The following is a 20,720-nucleotide window of genomic DNA, read 5'->3' on the forward strand; positions in this document are numbered from 1 at the left end:
TTGGGAAAAAGTTGTAAAAATAACTTAGAATATCTCCTATGATGATGGAAAAGAACTCGGTTTAATGACTTTCTTAGGTCTCAGCATTTTGTTGAGTAGGCATTGTGGGAGATGTTCCTTTCGAAATGTCGGTAACTACGGGGTGACATGCATGCATGTGATACCAAATTAAAATAAAAACACTTTTATTTTTCTTACAAATTGTACACCCTTGGTTTTATTATAAATTTCAATTTTGTAACTAAATATTTCATAAATATTTAATTATCAAATTATAATGGATCTAATTATTTTACTAATTATTATTGTCCCTTCCTATATGAATTTTTATTTATTTATAAATAATTAAGTTATGGTCGTCATCGGTCTTGAAATCGGTCGCTTGATGATTTTTATTTGATTAATTTGGAGAATCTCTATACTCATCTGTTGGATCTCTCACATTATGCGAGTTGTCAAAACTGTCTTTTTTTTTCGTAGATATACCTCCAGAAGTATTTTTTTTTTTAAAAAAAATTAGTTTTTTCTGTAAGTGCATTTGCGGAAGCGTTAAAACATAATAAAATTTATGATTTTCCCAATTACTTGAGAAAATTCTAAATTAATTAAGTTTATGAAATCTTCGTAGGTACATCTACGTAAGGATTTGAAAATAGAGTGTTCCGTAAATGTATCTACGGAATATTCTATTATATTTTCAAATCAACTACATTTCACTCTTAAACTCCAATTTTTTGAACAAAAATGAAACATCAAATTATAGTAAATCAAAATAATTGAAAAACCTTAATTGCACTATTTTATTTACTTTAATTGGATGTTCCATTTTTGTTATAAAAATTGAGTTTTGGAGTGAAAAGTAATTGATTTAAAATTTAACAGAATATTCTGTAGGTATATCTATGGAACACTTCTTGTAATTGGGTTGGTGTATCCCTAGTACATCTATTCTTAATACAAAAAGTGCTTATGAAAAAAAAGCTATGGAACCCTTTATTTGCAAAACCCTTCGTAGATTTAACTACGGAATATTTTATTTAATTTGAGATTTTTCCAGAATTTCACAGTGCTTTAACGCTATCATAGATCTACATACGAAAAAATCAAACTTAAAATAAATAAAACTCCTACAAAAATAGAGAAATAATTTTAAAATTTTGTAGATTTAGATAGATATTCTCTTAATTTGGTGGAAGAGAAATATCATTTGCATTTTCTAAAAATAATTTTGTATTTACACTATACTTGTGCGAAGTCTGTCCAAATACACATTCCTCATTTATTGCAAAACCCAATAGCATGAGACGTAAACCTAAATGGTTCTGTTTCACATAGCACACTTTCCGGTAATGGCAGACATCCTTTCAAATGTCGGTAACTAGCTTGAGATGCATGCATAATGCATGTGACACCAAACAAAAATACAATTTTATTTCTTTTATTAATAATACACCTTTGATATATTTTTTTTTTTTTACATGCTCTAACATGGACCAATATTCAAAGGCAATGCAATACTTCTTTTTCAACTGATCATTACACTTTCTATGAATTTTGTGCCAAGCACGCACAAGCTTATCCTTCATTCAAATCTAGATTTCCTTCCTCATTAAGGTAACAAAAACATGCCAACAAAATCTTGTTAGATTTGTCACGAGGACGAAGTCATAGGTCTAACCATCCCACAAGATATGTATTAAGGATTTATTGTACTTATAGAACAAGATTCTAAAAGTTCCTAGAGTCAAAAATTCATCTTTCGGATATTACCGGCTTGCACAACTATTTGTATGGGCCAATAACATTCTCAAGAGAAACTCATCTGAATGTAGTACCGTGTATCAACTACATCAAGTCTACAGTCGGATAGTCACCACACTAGATCCTAAAAGACCAAAATGAGTTAAAGGGTTCTAAGGTCCTCAGTTTCTCGGAACTCTCAAGTTGAAAGTAATGACGTCATTACGACTACTCGGAGCAACAAGTACTACCTTCTATGAGGCCTCCATTGAGTGGGGTTATATGATATGTTATTCATGTTTAGAGTTACTCCAGACATGTAATCTTGATTATACAACAATCATATCCTATTGTGCAGTAAAGTTCGAGTAGAGGACTTGTCTCACCACACAGAAATCACGAAGCACCCAAAAAATGACAAAAAGCAAAAGCACACAACAACAGATAATATTATACACAGATAAACAAAAATAGACTTAACCCGCTTCGGAACAAGGGTCCCCAACAGAGTAACCAGTTTGTCGCGGCAGGAAAATTGGAGATTAAGCTATTGATTAACTTAATTCGCAAATAAAGCAAGAGTCTCCATTGATCTTTATTATTTCCAAAGGAATGGGAAAAGAACGAATAAAACTCAAAGAAGTTTCAAAACAAAACTAATAAAGCAAAGAGATAAGGGTACGAGGGTTGGTTATGAAAGGGGAAGTTATTAGCACCCCTCACATCCATGGTACTTCATGAGAACCTTTTTGAAAATCTGTTTTAAAATAAAGAGTTGTGTGCAAAAGATGGATGAGATGGAAAAACAATGTTTTTTAGGGTTTTATTCATGCTCTGCAAGACGTCACATTGATCCGCTGTCGCGCATGGATAAAAAACGAGTAACTTTTGAAAATAGTGTAACGGTAACGACAACTCGGATATCATTCTCCCAAGGATTCTTGTAATATTATCAACCAATTAAAGTTTTGATTGGGGGGGGGGGGGGGTTTAGTTTCAATTTAGGACCTTAGGCAAAATAAGCAATTAAATTAAGTGATTATAAAATAAGCTGAAACGACAATTCTTTTAGTTTGGGTACCAACTTATCACTAGTTTATAAAACATCAATCCTCTAAGCGAATTCTATTCCCTTACCAATTACAACACCAAATAACAAGCGAAATTGATATTATAAGATTTCATTCCTATTTTTCGAATTAAGCAAACGGATCAGCACAATCACGAATTAAGCAAACGTGATTCTAACGTACGCATTTTAACGATTAAGCAACGATAAAATACGATAAAGGTAAAGGAACATCAATCGGTATAAATCAATAATATTCTATATAACTCGAATTAAGCAAACAAGACATATAGATTAATATCGAAAGGGAGAATAAATTGGATTAAAGATTAAAAACCTCGAAATATTGGAAACCGTAACCAGCAGAAATTATTTCAAAGCTTTCAAAATTATTTCGTGAATAGTAAAAATGTACCATCAACAGTAAAACGGCTGCTAGGTATATGGAAAACAAGGAATTCGATTTACAATCCAACTGGGTCGAAAATATAACCCAAGCCCAAAACTAAAATAAAACTAATGCTGCAACTTCAAACAAAATTCTGGAATAGATGCGCTCCGAAACTACATTTGCATCCAACACGAAAGTTGTATCTCTTTCTAATAGCTTTCCGAAAATTACTAGAATGCGTCGATCTGATTCCCGGAGCTCCAGTTATGATCGTTTCAGTACAGACTGCTAATGCTGAAAATAAGGTGCGAAAATCAAATAAGTACAAAAATAAACTAAACTAGAAAAACATTATAAAACAGGAAAATAAACAAACCAAACCATAAAAATGCCTAAGTACAAACATAAAGGAACGTGCATCAAAGTGCACTGATCACGCAACTTGTGCCTACACACCCCTTAAGTGCAATAGGGAAGTCAGAGCATTTGTTGTAGTTATGCTCACAAAGAAAACACGAGGGTTTGTTTTGATTGATTTTAAATGAAGAGACACTTCGTCATCTTAAAGGAGAAAACTCAACTAGTCAACCATGAACATGAAAACAAATGGATCTTTGCATTGAAAATTAAAGAATGGCTCCAACTTGGATAGAGAACAACAAGTATGACATTGGCTCTTTCAAGTGGAAAAAAATCAACATCATATCAATCAATATTATGGAGATATGAGAATTACATCTCAACTATGATGATTACTTATGTTTAATCTTATGAGAAAATAATTTTAAAAGGAAAAGCCAAATGGCATGAGGTTTGTGTTTTGTTCGGAGAACTATCTCTAGTGGGGCCCCTTAGGCAAGAGGTACTTTGAAACATTTCCTCCCTTAATTTTGAAAGAGTTTTGATATGCTTAAGTGTTTTAACATTTATTCAAGAAAAAATTTGGCAAAGTCAAGGCTTATTTCAAAAGAGTTTAAGTTTGGAAACAAGAAGATTTTGAAAAGAGGGAGAAGATTTTGAAATTTAAGAAGATGGGCAAGAGATGAAGGGACTATCCTAAAGCACAATCTAAAAGCTAAGGAATAGAAAGATCTAACCAGGAAGAAGTCAAACGAATTAACACACGAATTCCCTTGCTTTGGATTACCCTCAAAGCATAACATCAGATGAACCAAAGAACTTGAGCAGATGAATAACCAATAGCCATAAGTTCAAAATAAAAATCTAATTAAGCATGTATCAGATAAAATTTGAACTTGTCTCAGATGAATTTGCATCAGATGAAGTTGTATCAAATGAACTATAAAAGTTTCAAATCAATAGAACACCTGCACACAAACAAGACAACTAGAAAAATCAACTAACAAATAAAATTTCAAGGTCTCAGATACATCGGTATCAGATAAAAGCTCCTTGCCAAGGCTCTAATGCTAGGACAAAGGTCCAACTCCTTGAGCAACGGATAATAGCCACAGTCCAAAGAAGAAATTAAGTTTTTTTTAGGTTTTGTCTTTATTAATGTTTTAGGATAAAGATAAATAGAATGTCCAAGTGGACAAAAGGAAAATAGAATAAACATAAACAAATATAATGGGATGAAATGCTAAAGTTAAATGGCATAATGTAAAGGCAGAAATTAAATTGCAAGAATTAAAGGCATAAAGTAAAAGTTAGCACAATAATATGGTTAATTGTTAGTGTTAACGTTAATAATCTGATTCGGGACAAATTTAGTGTTATGTTAAGCTATCGTAGATGCACTTATATAGAAGTAGCATTTATGAGGTCAGTCAATAAAATTTATGTACCATAATTGTTAGAGAAATGATAGAGATCATTCTCCTAAAACAAATAGCACAAGTTAAAACAAGGTGATCAAGACTAAGTCAAGGAGATGAGATCATTACATCAATCAAGTCCTTATTAATATCTTAGGACAAACTTATTATAAACCCAAAGTACTTCACATGATCCTTTGATCAAGTGGAAAGTATATTTGATTTGGTGAGAAATCATCAGATATCATTCCAGGCCTAATTGAAACTGATGAATCATCAATCGTCCAATTGATCAAAAAGAAAAATAAGAGGGAGATGAAGAGAGACCAAATTGGATCAAGATATAATCAAGATCCAAGGCAAAAAACAATATCAAGCATAAAAAGAATAAAAATGTAATTAAATGCATAGAAAAGATTTTTAAAATGAAAATAAAGATGAAAATAATAAAGTATATAAAATCATCAAGCAAAAATTAAAAAAAGGCTTAAATGCACTTTTGGTCCCTGTAAGTTAGCGAGTTTTTTATTTTCGTCCGTGTAAGTATTTTTTTTGGTATGAGTCCCAATATCTTACTTTTTGCTTGCGGTTTAGTCCCTAAAGCCAAAATCCACAGGAAAATCTACAGGTTTCCTGCGAATTTTGATTTTAGGGACGAAAACGAACGTGAAAGTGAAATATAGGGACTCAGTCTAGAAAAAAAACATACAGGGACGAAAATCAAAAACTCGCTAACTTACAGGGACCAAAAGTACATTTAAGCCTTAAAAAAATCACCATAGGTGAGAGACCATCATTGGATATATAATAAATTTTTTAGAATTTTAATAGAGAAAATTAATTTTAGACTATTTAAAACTCAAGAGAAATGAAGAAAATCATTAAAAATACCAAATGACAAAATAAAAATGTGAAAAAATATTCATCGGAAGAAAAATAATTCAAAATATTTTGGTGAATTTGTTGGTATTTGTTTGATCAAAACCTGATTTAATATGAATTAAAGAAGTTTTAAAACTTTTTTAAAAAGAAAAGGAAATAAAATAAAGCTGGAAAAATTGTGAGCCACTTGATAAAGTCAACAAATGCAAGGTATGCGCATCAGACATTTCAGATGAAAGGTGCATGGTAATATGGTGGAACTGAGCAACACTGATCTTTAAAAAAAATGACCAATCAGAATATTTTACTTGGCACAATATGATTGGTCCAAGGGTTTAAAATGTTTTCAAAACACATATCCGCCGTGAGGGGTGGCCCCGATCATTATCTCCCAACTCTTAGCCAAAGAAACATCCAATGGTCACCATAAGTTCTAAAATAAGTGCCATTTTCTTTGACTCATTAGCGTTAGTCCATCTGTGTCAAATGGAATTGACTATAGTTAAAATTTTGCCCCAGTTGCAAGATTGGATACTGTATAAACAATTATTGTAGTAGCAGCTCAAAAAGGGTGGTACCTAGACCAACTTGATGTGAAATCAGCCTTCCTAAATAGAGAATTATAAGAAGAAGTCTAAGTGCAGCACCCTCAAGGCTTTGGAACTCACGACCAAGAGAAGAAGGTTTACAAGCTGAAGAAAGCGCTCTCTAGGTTAAAACAGGCCCCTAGAGCAGGGTACAATGAAATCGACGGCTACTTTGTTTAGCAAGGATTCATCAAAAGTCAAAGTGAGCCAACCTTGTATGTGAAACGGCAAGGTAAAAATGATATTCTGCTTGTTGTTTTGTATGTTGATGGTTTAGTATACATAAGCAACAACGAAAAAATGATTGAAAATTTCAAAATTGAAATGGTGAAAAATACAAAATGAGCGATTTGGGTCTGCTGCATCATTTTCTTGGTATCGAGGTATATCAAGATAAATCAGGAATTTTTATCTGTCTAAGAAGGTATGCAGAAAATATTCTCAAAAAATTCAGCATGTATGGCTGTAAAACATTCGATATCCCCGTTGTAGTAAATGAAAAATTGAAGAAGGAAGACAGCGGAAAATTGGTAGACGAAAGCTTGTCCATAAGTTTGGTCGGAAGTCTATTTTATCTAAAAGCTACACGATCTGAATTAATGTTCGATGTCGGTTTACTTTCAAGGTTTATGAGTAAACCTACTCACTCACACCTTGGAGCAGCAAAGACAGTTCTGAGGTACATAATGGGCACTTTAGAGCACAAAATAATATTTGAAAAGAATGCTAAAATTGAATTTAAAGGCTATTGTGATAGTGATTGGGCTAGAAGTGTTGATGACATGAAAAGTACTTCTGGTTATGTATTCAGCCTGGTTTTAGGAGTAATTTCTTGGTGTTCGAAGAAACAAGACACTATAGCGCAATCTTCAGCTGAAGTAGAATATTTTACAGCTGGTTTGGTTACACAATAATCATTTTTGGTTAAGAAGAATATTAGAAGATATTGGAGAGAATGAAGAGGGAGGTCAACAACTTCATTTTGACAACAAATCAGCTATTGCCAAGGCAAAGAATCTTGTTTTTCATAGTCGGACCAAACACATTAACATAAATCATCACTTCATTCGAGGTGTAATTGAAGAATGAGATGTGCAGTTAGGTTTCTGAAGTTCACAAGAGAAGCTTGCAAATTTTTTTAGCTAAGGAACTACCAAGAGGAACATTTCAACAACTAAGAGAAACAATGGGAGTTAAAGAGAAACACATTAAGGGGGATTGTTAAAATTAATATGTTGTAACTACCACTATCTTTAGTAAGCATTATGAGAGAATTGTAACTGTAGCAACCTGCCCTAAAAATTAAGATTTAGAGTCGCCACCTATTCTACCAGGGCGAATAGGAAATCCTACGCAGTTAAGAGATTCGGGGTAAGTTATTATATTCGGGTCAAGGGAAGGTGTTAGGCACCCTTAACCCTTTCCTAAGGTTTTGAGTTTAAGACAAAGGTTTATGGCTAAAAGTGTTAAGGTTTATAGCTAAGGAAATGAATAGGGTGAAAAGTGAGATTTTGGGGAAGGGGACTCGCCTTGGTTATCCAAGTGCCTACGTACCTCCTTATGGAGGATCAGAGTCTACGTAGTTCGGGCAGGGTTGTACGCCTTAGAATTGATATGAGGTGGTTTGAAGGTATTTTGAATTACCTTATCGTGGTTTTGAAATTCGAAGTTTGTAAGGTATTTTGAATTACCTTATCGCACGCAGTTTTGAAAATCCATAGTTTTTGTGGTTTGATGTGTTTTGAAATTTAGCGTACAACCCTTATTTTAATTTGTTCTATTAATCGCAATGATTAATAGGTTTGATCACCATAATTAACAGATTTAATGAAGGATTGCTAACAATTCTAATCGATAGATTCGATTATCATTATTTAGCAAATTGATGTATTTTAAAAATTAAATTATTAATTTTATCGTTACTCCTCATAATCAATAGATTCGATTAAAAATAGCAACGAATTGATAAGAAGAAATGCTAATCGTCGTAACCAATAAGATGGTTAAAACCCTTTAGCAAATAAACCTTATTTGAATTTATTATTTAATAATTGATTATCAACCATCGCGACCGATTAATTCAGTCGAAACGAATAATAAATAAAATCCTAATATTTTGGCCAAATGGCCAGTGGGATTGGGCAAACCCTAATACTTTGATCAACTTCTCTAGGGTTTTTGTGATTTTTAACAGTTAAAACTGATTAAATAAATTAAATCGAAATAATCGAAATAATCGGGAGATAATCCTAAACCCTAGTTAGGAGCCTAATCCTAATTTATATCCTAACCCTAATCAAATAAATCAATTAAATTAATCATTATTAATTATCTTTTAATCTAAATAATTAAATAAAAAATATATAGAAAAACCTGGTTTTGATTCTGTGTGGGGAGCCTCTGAATGTCCATGGTGCGATTAGTTTCAGAGGAGAGCGAGGAATCTTCCTGGATGGGTGGGAGGACTTGAATTGATCTCAAAATCCTTTTGCCATGGACCCCGAATTCACTCCTTTTTTGAAGCTTATGCTAGTTCTTGATGCAGCCGAATTATTGTCCAAAAAAACCCCCTCATCATTAGGATTCATAGTATATATATAATAGATGAATATTAGGTTATCATTTGAGTCCAACATCCATTGAATCAAAGATTGATATTTTGATTGAAAATCCATATTAAAACTTTCTAAAATTGGCCTAATTTGCACCAATCTTGTACCAATCACTTGTTCACGAAATTTGCTTGATAATATTGATTAAATGTTGATTGGAATGATTAATTATAAAGCCCATAGCCAAATATTTGATTTTCCATTGATTTATATAACTTTTAATCATTATTTAAATGAATAAAAAGCCATATAAAATCAAATAAAATTCATTAATTCGTGGAAATTGGTTTTGATAACTTAGATAACTTGTGGACCAAGATTAAGGCTTAAAAAGTTAGGCCCATTTGCAAGAAACTCCAATTTGAACCACTTTTATTTCACATTTTGCCTCCAAAATTACTCAACTTTGACAAGGCATATCTCCCTCAATTTTTAAGATATGGAAGAGTTCTAGGACTTTTTGGAAACCTCAAGATGTCTTCTTCAAGCCACTTTGGAACATACTTTTCATTTGGAGATTTTATCTTGATGATATGCCCTTTGACAAAAAACTGCTCTTGGTTGACTTTTGAAAAGGACCTATAATCTTTTGTGTCATATCTCCCAAATGAAGCATTTCTGGCCTTGGCATGTGAGAGACAAAATTGTAGAGAATTCAATTTCCTTTAAAATAGGATTTCATTGGGAAATTTTTTATACTCCATGTGAAAGTTATGACCAGTCAAAGTTCAGTTGACTTTTCATTTAAAAACTCTAATTTGAACCTTTTGACTTTGTTCATTTCTGAGTTTTTATTAATGAATCATTATCAACCTTTAATCAAATGATGGATATAACCTCAAATACTTGATGTTGACCAAAAGTCTTGAAGTTTGACTGTATTTTGACTATAGTTGACTTTTAAGTCAAACTAGTCGACTGTGGATCATTTGAGCATTTGAATGAGCAATCCTTGAAATTGACACTTGTCTTTTGACATGGAGATACCTTGAACCCTAACAAACTATATGAAATCCATTGGAACCCTTGATTCATCACTTTTCTTAGGAGAATGCAAAACCCTAGTTCAGGAGGTCCTTGATTAGGAGAGTACGCCTTGAGTTACCCCTTGAGCCTTGAATCTTTTATTGAATATAAGAGGACAAATTTTGGGGTATGACAGTAACCATCAAATTATAAATATTTTCTTTATATAGATTTATGGTAGAGTTGTATCATTACGATTGAGAGAACCAAAAAGTCCTCATCTTGATTACCAACCTATTGTATTCTCTGTCAGTTTCCTTTAAGCCTATATAAAGGCTTTGTAATGCTAAGTTATATGCAAAGAGTGAGTGGTAAATTCAATAAACTAGATATTTCAATGTTCATCTGCCAGTAGAAGTATAGTGCAAAACGAGACTAAAATTAATTTTTCCACTCAGAATCCTACAACAATATAATTTATCACATACTATCTCTAGAATACCACCAACAGGAACCAAATTAAAATCTAATAAAATTCAAGAATAAAACCTAATAAATTAAAATTAAAGACTGGCAAGAATACATAAGAGATTCAGGGTTATAACCTTCGACATGTAATCACCTATTATCTTTGTGTAAAATGAAAATTGTGTTCACTACAATAGAATGTGTGACAAAAGAGCCAGAGAACCATTCAGTATGCAACGAATTCGAGTGGTTCATTTGTTCATTAATGGAGATAAGAAAGTATAATCATTAAAGGAGATAAGAGATGAATTTCAAATTCAGGTTGTTCTTTTTTGTTTTTTAATTTGAGGAAAAGAGAGGAAAAAGTAAAATGAAAAAGAGAAAAGGAATTGAAAAAATGAGGCGCCCGATAGTTTTTGCAAGAGAGGGAAAGTGAGATTTGATTATGTGTAGTGTGATGGCATTGAAAGTCATTATAAATTTTGGTTGGTACTTGATCAACGAATTTTAAATGTTGTTGCTAAAGGTCTCTATTTCTATATGGCAATTTGTTTGTCGTGTCTTTTTGTTGAAATAAGGAAATGGGGTATGGGAGTGCTACAGCAGTAGCAATTATCTAGTTGTAATACAATAAGCATAGTTAAGTCTCAACCGGCATTGGTTGCCTTGTTTCATACATAACTTCAGTTCCGTAAGTGCGGTCAGTTGCGTTGGAAAACTAACGCGGTAAATTTTTTACTGAAATAACGAAATGGAGTTTGGGAGATCTACAGAAGTATCAGTTCTCTGGTGCTTATACCAAGTGTAGTCAAGTCTCAACCGGTATTAATTGTCTTGTTTTATGCATAACTTGAGTTTTGTAAGTCCATTTGAGGTGCAGTCAGTTGCGTTGGAAAGCTAACCTGATAAAATTAATGTTGAAATAAGAAAAGCGTGTATGGTAGTATTACAACAGTAGTTATTTTGTGGTTCTTATACCAAAATCATGCATTGCATAGCATTCTTGTGCATTGATGTGTGATTGTATGAACTAAATGGTATTTGCTATATTGTAATGATGATTGTGAATGTTTTCGTTGTACTACCTTACCATTTCTTTACCATTTATTTTTGTAAAATTTATTCTCACCCTTTTGCTTTCATGTTTTTATTATGTGCCTCTAAACAGGATACCCTTAAGACGAGACTGAGGAGTAGTTGTTTTGATGAATCATGTGACGATGGTGTAGAAGGCCATCTTAGTTATGTGTGTTGTGCTTCTGACATATGTTAGCCACTTAGGGATTGAGTTTAAATAAATTTTGATACACTGACATCAGATATGGGGTTGTTTTAAAATAATATTATATTTTGTTTTTTATGGTTTATTGTGAATATAGAACATGTTACCCAAGTATGGGAATTCGCTAATGTATGGTATGATTAATGTGTGATACCTTGTGTTTTATATGTTACTTGTTATATAAATTATTCTGTAATTTATATGTATAAAAAAAATGTGGGGTTTAGGGTGTCACACAATCTCTGCATTTTCTCTGTTTCTTACATTAGGTAATTGAAATCCCCTCCAAGCAATCACCCTTTCACATTAAGAGCTAAATTTGCAGTTTTTCCCATTTTTCCTTTCTACTGTCTTCTTTAGGGTTTGCATAAACTGCAGTAAAGAACCATTTCTCTTCATTCAACTACTTAATATGAGAATAAATGAATTGGAAATGTTTATGATTGATTGTTACATTTACCTTCCCCTTTTTCTATGCCATGACAATTGTCCTAGCATTTACCTGATTCTCTACAAATTCATATTCGTCAAACCCTAGAACTTCAAATTTATTGTGAAGCTTCTATGAATCAAATCTTGTTTCCAACACAAAGAAAATATCCAGATGACAATCGTGAATATAATTCTTGAAAACACGAAGAAAATACTTGCTAGCAACTCTTCTACAATTCTAAATAAAATGCTTAAGTTGTTCACAAACCATAAAAACAATTATGCAAATGTTTCAACTCCTTGCCATTGTCTTGGAGTCCCTTCAACCACCTTCATATCAGAATTATCTCTCGCTTAAGCATTTCTTCCTAAAATTTATGTGGATTCCTGATTTGTACTTTCTATGATCTCTTTAACAAACTCTGAAGCTTGTATGTTTTCCTCAGTAACATGTATTACCTCCTCAAAAAATCCTTGGGCCCTAGAATCCTTTGGGCCAAGTTGGTCCAATTTGGTGTATGTCCCTAGATATGGCCCGATGGCCAACTCCCTTGTAGTTGGATTGTTCATTGTCATCCGTAATTCCAAATGTAAGCCCTTGATGAGATCATCCACACCAGTCAAACTACCCTTGTGGCTCTTTGACTCTCTCTTTTGTTATTCCATGTGATGCAATTTTCAAACTACCCTTGTGGCTCTTTGTCCTTTTTTGTTTTCTAGCAGCATTAATTTCCTTTCCCACATGTTGTTCTCGTATTGCTCCATTTAATTCCCCCATATTTCCCTCCCATCATTCTTGTTATGAAAATTAAATTTTTCGATTTCGCTCTTCAATGCTAGAAACATGATTATGGTTGCCTTCATTAGAGGTTTGCCATTAAATGTACCATTGAGCATCGTTACATTGTTCCCTCTCGCTGTTCTTCCACAAATCTCCAACTCCACCTTATTCCTTTTTTGTTTCCTTATTTTTTTCATAACCATACATGGCCTTGCTATGGACGATGGCTCTCCTTACTTAATCACATCTTTGTTTCTTCCTTCCTCAGGTCTTACAACCAACATTTTCTGCGTCTTCATTTAACCCCCCATGTAGTGACCAAACCTACCACAAGTTAGACATAAAAGGTGTAAACATTCATATTCTAACTTGTAGTGTCTACCTTTCACAGAGAACATAACTAATAGTGATTTAGTTAGAATAACTTGGATACAAAACCTTGCGCACTTTCCTCTTTCCCTAATGAGTGTATTTTTATAAACCTTGACTATCTTGCCAATGCAATCACCAATGGGGGATAGAACTCTAACATCATAATATTCGATCAATAATCCAAAGATCCTAACTCATACCTCAATTTGTTAAATAGTATCACTAGAGAAGGACAAAAGTTACATTTCCATTCACTTACTAAAAGATAATGATCATATATAAGCCAAGAACCATACATTAGCACGACATGTAGATCATCTTCGATCAATAATGTGACAAGATAGTAATCGTCTCCTAGATATAATATACTTAGCGCACCATTCTTAGCCCACATTTGTTGAGTTCTTTTTTCAAGAGCCTTGTATCATACCCTTCTTTAAAATATTTTGACTATCACCCCCATCTCCATGGCTTAGCGATTCTTTTTTATTCCATCTTTGACAGGATGAATTTTGGACACTCATACTCTCCGAATTTATTTTCTTCAATCCTCAATCCTCCAGTTATGTCATCCAAAACGAAAACAATATGAGAATGGTCTGGTGTTTCATCCCTTGGATTGGAGATTTCACCAGTCACTATTTTCTTGTATATAATGTTCCATTTGTTGCTAACCTCATCAGTATTTCCTTGCTTCAGAGATATATTTGGCTAAGAAAAGGAGAAAAAATATTCCCTTCCTTTGACTTTTTTTGTGCTCCTATCTTTGTGATCTTATTCTTCATTTATATTCTTTTGATTTGCCTTCGTAAACCCTAGCAAAGGACAACTCATGGTCCTTTTTATTTTTATAATTATTTTTGTGTAAGAGTTATTTACAAAATAAAGAGATTTAGAAAAAAAGGTCGCCAAACAAAGAAAGAATGTCAGACAATTCCTCCAAGCTTAAAGTCATCACTAAATATCAACTAACTTTATACATGACCTTTGTCTTGACGTCCCTCATTTTTATTTCAACATAGGTAGCTTTATCAAAGCCACTGACATACTCTCGAATCTGCAATAAGTAATCCTTCTCAATCTCAGTCAGATTTGTTTAACTATACAACAAATTTGTCTAGGGTTTCCAAAATGTGTGTCGTTCCCTCATTGAGGAAAACACATTTTAAAAGGAAGCACATTAGAACCAAGTGGTACATCACGAATTCCCTTGGATATATTTAAGTGAGCCTCATCAGGTCGTGCAATCAAATATATTTGGAGGATTTCTTCCACTCCCGCACTTTTTAATTCTGATTTTGAACACAATTTTGATCGGACAGGTGTCTATTCAACCCCCTCTTTCTAGTCCATTCTATGTCCCATATTCAAAACCACAACCATATCACTTAGAAATATCATGATACTAGGAAATACTTTTTCAAAACTAAAAAGTGTATTAAAAACTCATTTTTGAAACACTCCATTGCAATTAGATTTTTTAATTTCACAAAAATTTTGTAATTAAGTTGTGACAACTTTTGATTAAATACCACAATATTTATAAATTTAGTTTTCAAATTAAATATCTTAAACTTTACTCAATTAAATAAAAGTTTTAATTGAATACAAAAAAATATATCATTATGAAAAAAAAATTTAAAATTCTTTCAAATCTCATTTGAATTAACCGTAAAAGAAATATTTATTTCAACGCTTTAATGTACACCGATCAACATAGTTCTCCCAGTAACACAATATAATTGTAAAATTAACTAAAACGTGTGGATTTGATATAAATGCTTTAGCTTCTTAATTTCACTTCCATCAAAAGATATACAAATCTATTTCTAGTCGAGGCTTTGCTACAATCATTAGTGGGTCATCAAGAAATATAACACCTTTAGACTCGGCAAGATTGATTTTTGATATATTGGGATGTGCAGTCCAAGTGAAGCCATGGAGCAACCTAGCTAGTAAAAGAATAGTCATTGTAGTTCCAAGCATGACACCAGGGCAACCACGCCTTCCTGTACTAAAAGATATAAACTTCAAATTTGGATCTGATAAAGATATATCATGTCCATCATTTCTGAAATGGCGTTCTGGTTGAAATTTGTAAGGTTCAGTCCAAACTTTTGGATTTCTCCCAAGACCAGTTCTTCCGAGCAATACATGGCTACCCTTTGGTATCAAGAAATTTCCAACTACTGTATCTTTCATAGAGACATGAGGAACATTGAAAGTTGTTACCGGATGGAGGCGGAATGCTTCTCTTGCACAAGCCTTCAAGAATTTGAGTTTAGGAATATCGAATTCTTGAACCAACCTATCTTTTCCAACTATATTGTCCAATTCTTCTAAAGCTTTTTCTAATAAATCGGGTTGATTTAACATTTCAGCCAATATCGATTCAACTGCCTTTGATGGATTATCTATCATTGCCATCATCAATTCCTGCTTAGAAGTTTAAATAACATATAATATTAATATACACAGACAAAATCATATATATATATATATATATATATATATATATATATATATATATATATATATATATATATATATATATATATACACGTGTGTGTGTGTGGGGTAAAATTAGCGGTTGGATGATAAACTAGCTGATAGCTTATAGCTGATGGTTGATGGTGGATGGCTTATAGCTGATGATTGATGACTGATAGCTAATAAGTTAATTAAAGTGTTTGGTAAAATTAGCAGTTTAACTACCTGATAAATATAAAATCACATAAAAAGATATTTCTTAATTAATAATTAAATGTATAATTTATAAGAGTAATAATGGAAGATAAAATATAAGGTATAAGCTAAAACGATATTTAAAATAGCGTCTGAAAAATAAACTATAAATAAATTAAATAAGGTATAAGCACGTGATTAAAAGACGGTTATCAAACAGTCTTTTATTATCATACGAGCTTATAAACTATAAACTATAAGCTATAAGCTCAAAATAAGACTTGCCAAACAGAGCCTATATATATAATTACAAAAATATATTACATGAGTACTTAAAAATATACATTTAAATATTATATAATGTTTTTAATAATTAACATAAAAAAAATTCAAACACAACTTTTTTTATAATCAAATGGTCTGGTGGTTGAATTTCAAATCTTAAAGTTTAATAAGTTGAATAAGTTGAATGTCGCGAATTTAAATCTGCACTTTTGTATTTGGTGTTTTTGCACAAATATCAATGTAATATAATTGACTTAATATGAGACCAAACTCATATTATTATAAAAACCGAAGGTAGTAACATATAAGTGTTGGTAAAAGAATGAGAAAGATAAAAGAGAGTAAATGAAGTCTTACAATAATTTGAGCCTTGATTTCCTTAGTTGTCAATAAAGGATTATTATTGACATCTTTTAATGAAATCATAACATCTAGCAAGTCCTCTTCAACATTCTTTGATCCATCATTCCATTGTTTGATCCTCTCTTCAATGAGAGAATCATGATACTTGTTTATTATCTTCATTGCATTTTTTACCTTGCCCTTATGTCCATCTAAATCAAGTAACCTCAACCATGGGATATAATCAGAAGCAGAGAAAGCATAAACATGGCTAAGCAGAACAAAAACAGCATCAACATGTTCTTTTTCTTCAACACCAGGCCCTCCATCTTCCATTCCATTTCCAAAGTATCTCGTATTAAAAAAGATTTTCCTATACACATTTCCACAATAATGTTGTGTTGCAATTCTAACATTCACAAGGTCACCATTCTTGCATTTGTTGTACACATAAAACATAAGATTATCGGCTTCTTCGTTTCTTTTGCCTTGAAGCCATTGATGCCTGAGTGGTGAGAACAAATCATTAGCAACGACTTTCTTCATCTTTTTCCATTGTTCGCCAAAGGGTACAAGGACTGAGGTCAAGTAGCCATTGGAGATGATATCACTGGCTATGGTGAGTGGTCTTGATGCAAAATCAGCATCATGATTTCTCAAGAATTCACGAGCAACGGTTGGACAAGTAACAGGGATAACATGGACATTTCCTAGGCGAATACATGCAATTTCAGTGTTCAATTCTTCCATGGTTTTGTGTATCCACCAAGTTGGTGATTTGCTTGCAAACATTTCAGGAAGATTGCCAACTATAGGCCATGGTTTAGGACCTGGTGGCAATTTCGGTATTTTTGGCTTCATATTTATCAAGTGATAACTTAGGGATTTAATAATCATAAATACCAAAAACATAACAAGGGAAAGAGGCCAAAAGGACTGAGGGAGTAACGAGAGGAAGCTAAGAGTGTAACTCATCATAGCTTGAAAAAGAAATATTTTCAAACAAAAACACTGAAGTTTGAAAGTGAACAATACTTCAAGTGGTTGAGCTTGGTCACTTAAGAAGTTGTGGTCCTATTTATACTAAAGAAAATAATGTTTGGACATCCATTCATATGATCTACTTCCTTAATAGAAAATAAATAAAATTAAAATAATGAGAATAATATGATTAGACATGTGATTTAGAAAGAAAAAAGAGACATAGATGAAATATAATGTTAATTACATATTAGCACGTTAAGAATACAATTGCCACATTTACTATATTTTTTATTAATAAATATTGATTTATTATAATTTAGTTTATCTAACTATCATATTATTATTATTAAAATGAGAAATACGTCTTAGACAAACCCCTCTCTTAAACGAATCAAAATGATTAAATTGCCATTGAGGGAACTTCATCTGGACTGGAGAACCATCACCATTAATATTAAACATTGTGTTCTTGATTTTTTAGATAGAAGGAATAAAACAGAGCGATTTATTATTTTGTGAGATATCAAATTGGAGATTTATTATTAGTAAATTCGTTTTTAGTAATTAAATTAGAGATCGAAAAAATTTAAAAATATGTCACTAAAACGTTTTGCGATAGAAAAATCCATCACTTTTCAATTGAAAAAGTGTTAGTCGTTAAATTTTGTGATAAATTTAGTGATAAAAATCCATCACTTTTTGTATTACTATTGAGTGTTGTGGTTTCCTTGTTGTTATTGTGGTTTTGTTTGATATTTTTCTTGTATGCTGTTTTTTTTCCTTTTATTTTTGCTAGTGCTTTCTTACTTCTTGTGCTTGTCATCACCATTACTATTTGGATTTTGTCCATCTTATCTATATATCTATATTTTCTCTAAAAAATTAGGATATAATTTTTTATAACTTTTTTTTTCTGTGTGAACTGTTCCATTTTCACTAATCGTCTCTAATTTCTTTTTTATATTCTCAACTTTGGATACGTTATGAAATTAGGTTGTGTTCTTAAATTTGAGATTCTCTAACCAAAATTAGTTACGCAAATTTATCTTACCCTCAGATTTATTGATAAGCCGACAAGTATCATGCACTAGTTTTGAAAATAATGAAAATGTAGATATTGGGGTTCGAACTCATTTGGAGATAACTTAACCTCTTAGATTTTTATTAACCGAGGGATAAAGTGAAAAAATTTATGACATCATTCGTTGCCTCACTTCTTTAGCCGAGTTTAAATGCATTTTTCGCTCCAGTTGAAACGTACTATTTATAATAGTGATCTCAAGTAAATTCAAGAAGAAGATCCCGGAAAAAGATCAAGAGCAGGATCTGTGACTCCACCCACGAACACCCAAGCACACTAAGAACTATGCAAATACCAGGAGAGGAACACGCAAACCCCTGCCACCGAAAATCTCAAAATCAAAGCAAAAGAGGAAGAACGAAAGAGGAAGACCACTGAAATAGAAAAAAGACTACAACACTTCACCCAAGGAGAAGATTGGATAAGGACGACACTCACCAAAGGAAAAACCCAACGGAGGAGCTATAAAAACTAAAAAAAGACATCGTAGCAAGAGAGATAGATAGATAGAGAGAGAATAAATCACACAAGAATCTTGATTAGAACATTCGAGAATTGTTTCTTCATTCATTTAATCATCTTAACGTTTAATAAGTATGTTTTAACACATTTTTTAATTTGTCCAATTGATTATATTTTTTAATAAGTATGTTTTAACACATTTTTTAATTTGTCCAATTGAAAAATAATAAAAGTTAATTATACTATTTTGAAATATTTTATAGTTTTTTAAAAGGAAAAAGGATAAATGGTGTTGTGGAAATTTTATTTTGCGCCCCTACATTTTTCTTTGTACCCCTACAATTTATATATAATTGCAAATTTATCTTTCAATATTTTTAACCATTTTACCATTTTATTTTTTACTATGGACAAAAAAAAAATCAGAAAATTACACTAATATGCACGTCTCCCAGAATACTTTTTGCAAGTCATCCGGTATGTAAAATAACAAAGCAGAACACATTCCTTACGACTTCTGGTTTACATCAAAAGCGTTCTGGAAGACTTTAACAACATGTTCCGACTTGGTTTAAACCAAACCGAAACACTTTGTTAAAGTCTTCCAGAACGCTTTTGATGTGAACCGGAACACTTTGTTTAACTATTCTGAAATGGTTTTTTTAATTTTTATTTTATTTTTTCATTTTTTTTTTTGAGGTATAGAAATCCCACTCCAAATTTTCCAAAAAAACGAGACAGCTGTAGATACCACCGCTGCATCCACAACTACTTAAAGATTCATTACATGGGAAGAGGTTATACCATGGGTTAAAGAGACTGGACTCAACAATAGAGTGACCGTTATTATCACCCGTTCGAAAAATACAGGCAAGAGAGAAAAAATCCACAAAGTGATATTTGGTTCCGATAAAGGGTGAAAATACAAGGACAAAACTAATACTCAGAGTTCGACTAAGAGACGTGGATGTCCATTCAAAATCAGGTCGACCCCGACAAAAGATAGGTCTGAATGGAAGGCTGATGTTAAATGTGGAGTTCATAATCATGGATTACAAGATAGATTCGAAGGTCATTCCTTTGTGGGTAGGTTGACCACAGATGAGAAGCAGCATGTTGCTGATTTGACAAAGAGACATGTTCCTCCTAGACACACATTGATTTCCTTGCAAGAGCAAGATCCAAAATATGTGACTCGGATCACGCAAATATACCCGTCTGTGTCTATCTTAGTCGGGCTGATTCTCTGGAGAGAAGTCAAACTTGACCTAGACACTCAATGCTCCATCTCTGGTAGGAGCAAATGAGAAATCCTATACTTCAGCTTCAGCCCGTATCCAATAACTTTAAGCTCCTTTTTCAGACTTCTTTCCTAAAAATAAATAAAAAATCACATTATAAAATATAAAGAATAAATTTATTTTAAAATAATCAAAGTAGAATAAATTTATTTTATTTACCTCGCCGAATCATGTATGTCGAGCAATATGATGCTCGTATCTCACCAAAATAGACGGGTCA

At 32.4% G+C, this 20,720-nt stretch overlaps 2 protein-coding genes across 2 annotated transcripts; one reads left to right on the top strand and one right to left on the bottom strand.

Moving 5' to 3' along the window:
• The first annotated feature begins 6,788 nt into the window (after nt 1-6,788).
• On the top strand, nt 6,789-7,361 carry LOC131658553 (uncharacterized mitochondrial protein AtMg00810-like). Its single transcript, XM_058927831.1, has one exon. The coding sequence runs from the start codon at nt 6,789-6,791 to the stop codon at nt 7,359-7,361; it is 573 nt and encodes a 190-aa protein (XP_058783814.1).
• A 7,805-nt stretch (nt 7,362-15,166) lies between these two features.
• LOC131658554 (isoleucine N-monooxygenase 1-like) lies at nt 15,167-17,695 on the bottom strand. Its single transcript, XM_058927832.1, has 2 exons — nt 16,688-17,695; nt 15,167-15,796 (listed from the first exon to the last, which is right to left on the bottom strand). Exons 1-2 carry the CDS (start codon nt 17,648-17,650, stop codon nt 15,167-15,169), a joined length of 1,593 nt encoding a protein of 530 aa, XP_058783815.1. The 5' UTR covers nt 17,651-17,695.
• Nucleotides 17,696-20,720: the final 3,025 nt, after the last annotated feature.

This window comes from Vicia villosa, linkage group LG3 (assembly GCF_029867415.1).
Source record: "Vicia villosa cultivar HV-30 ecotype Madison, WI linkage group LG3, Vvil1.0, whole genome shotgun sequence".
Lineage (NCBI taxonomy): Eukaryota > Viridiplantae > Streptophyta > Magnoliopsida > Fabales > Fabaceae > Vicia > Vicia villosa.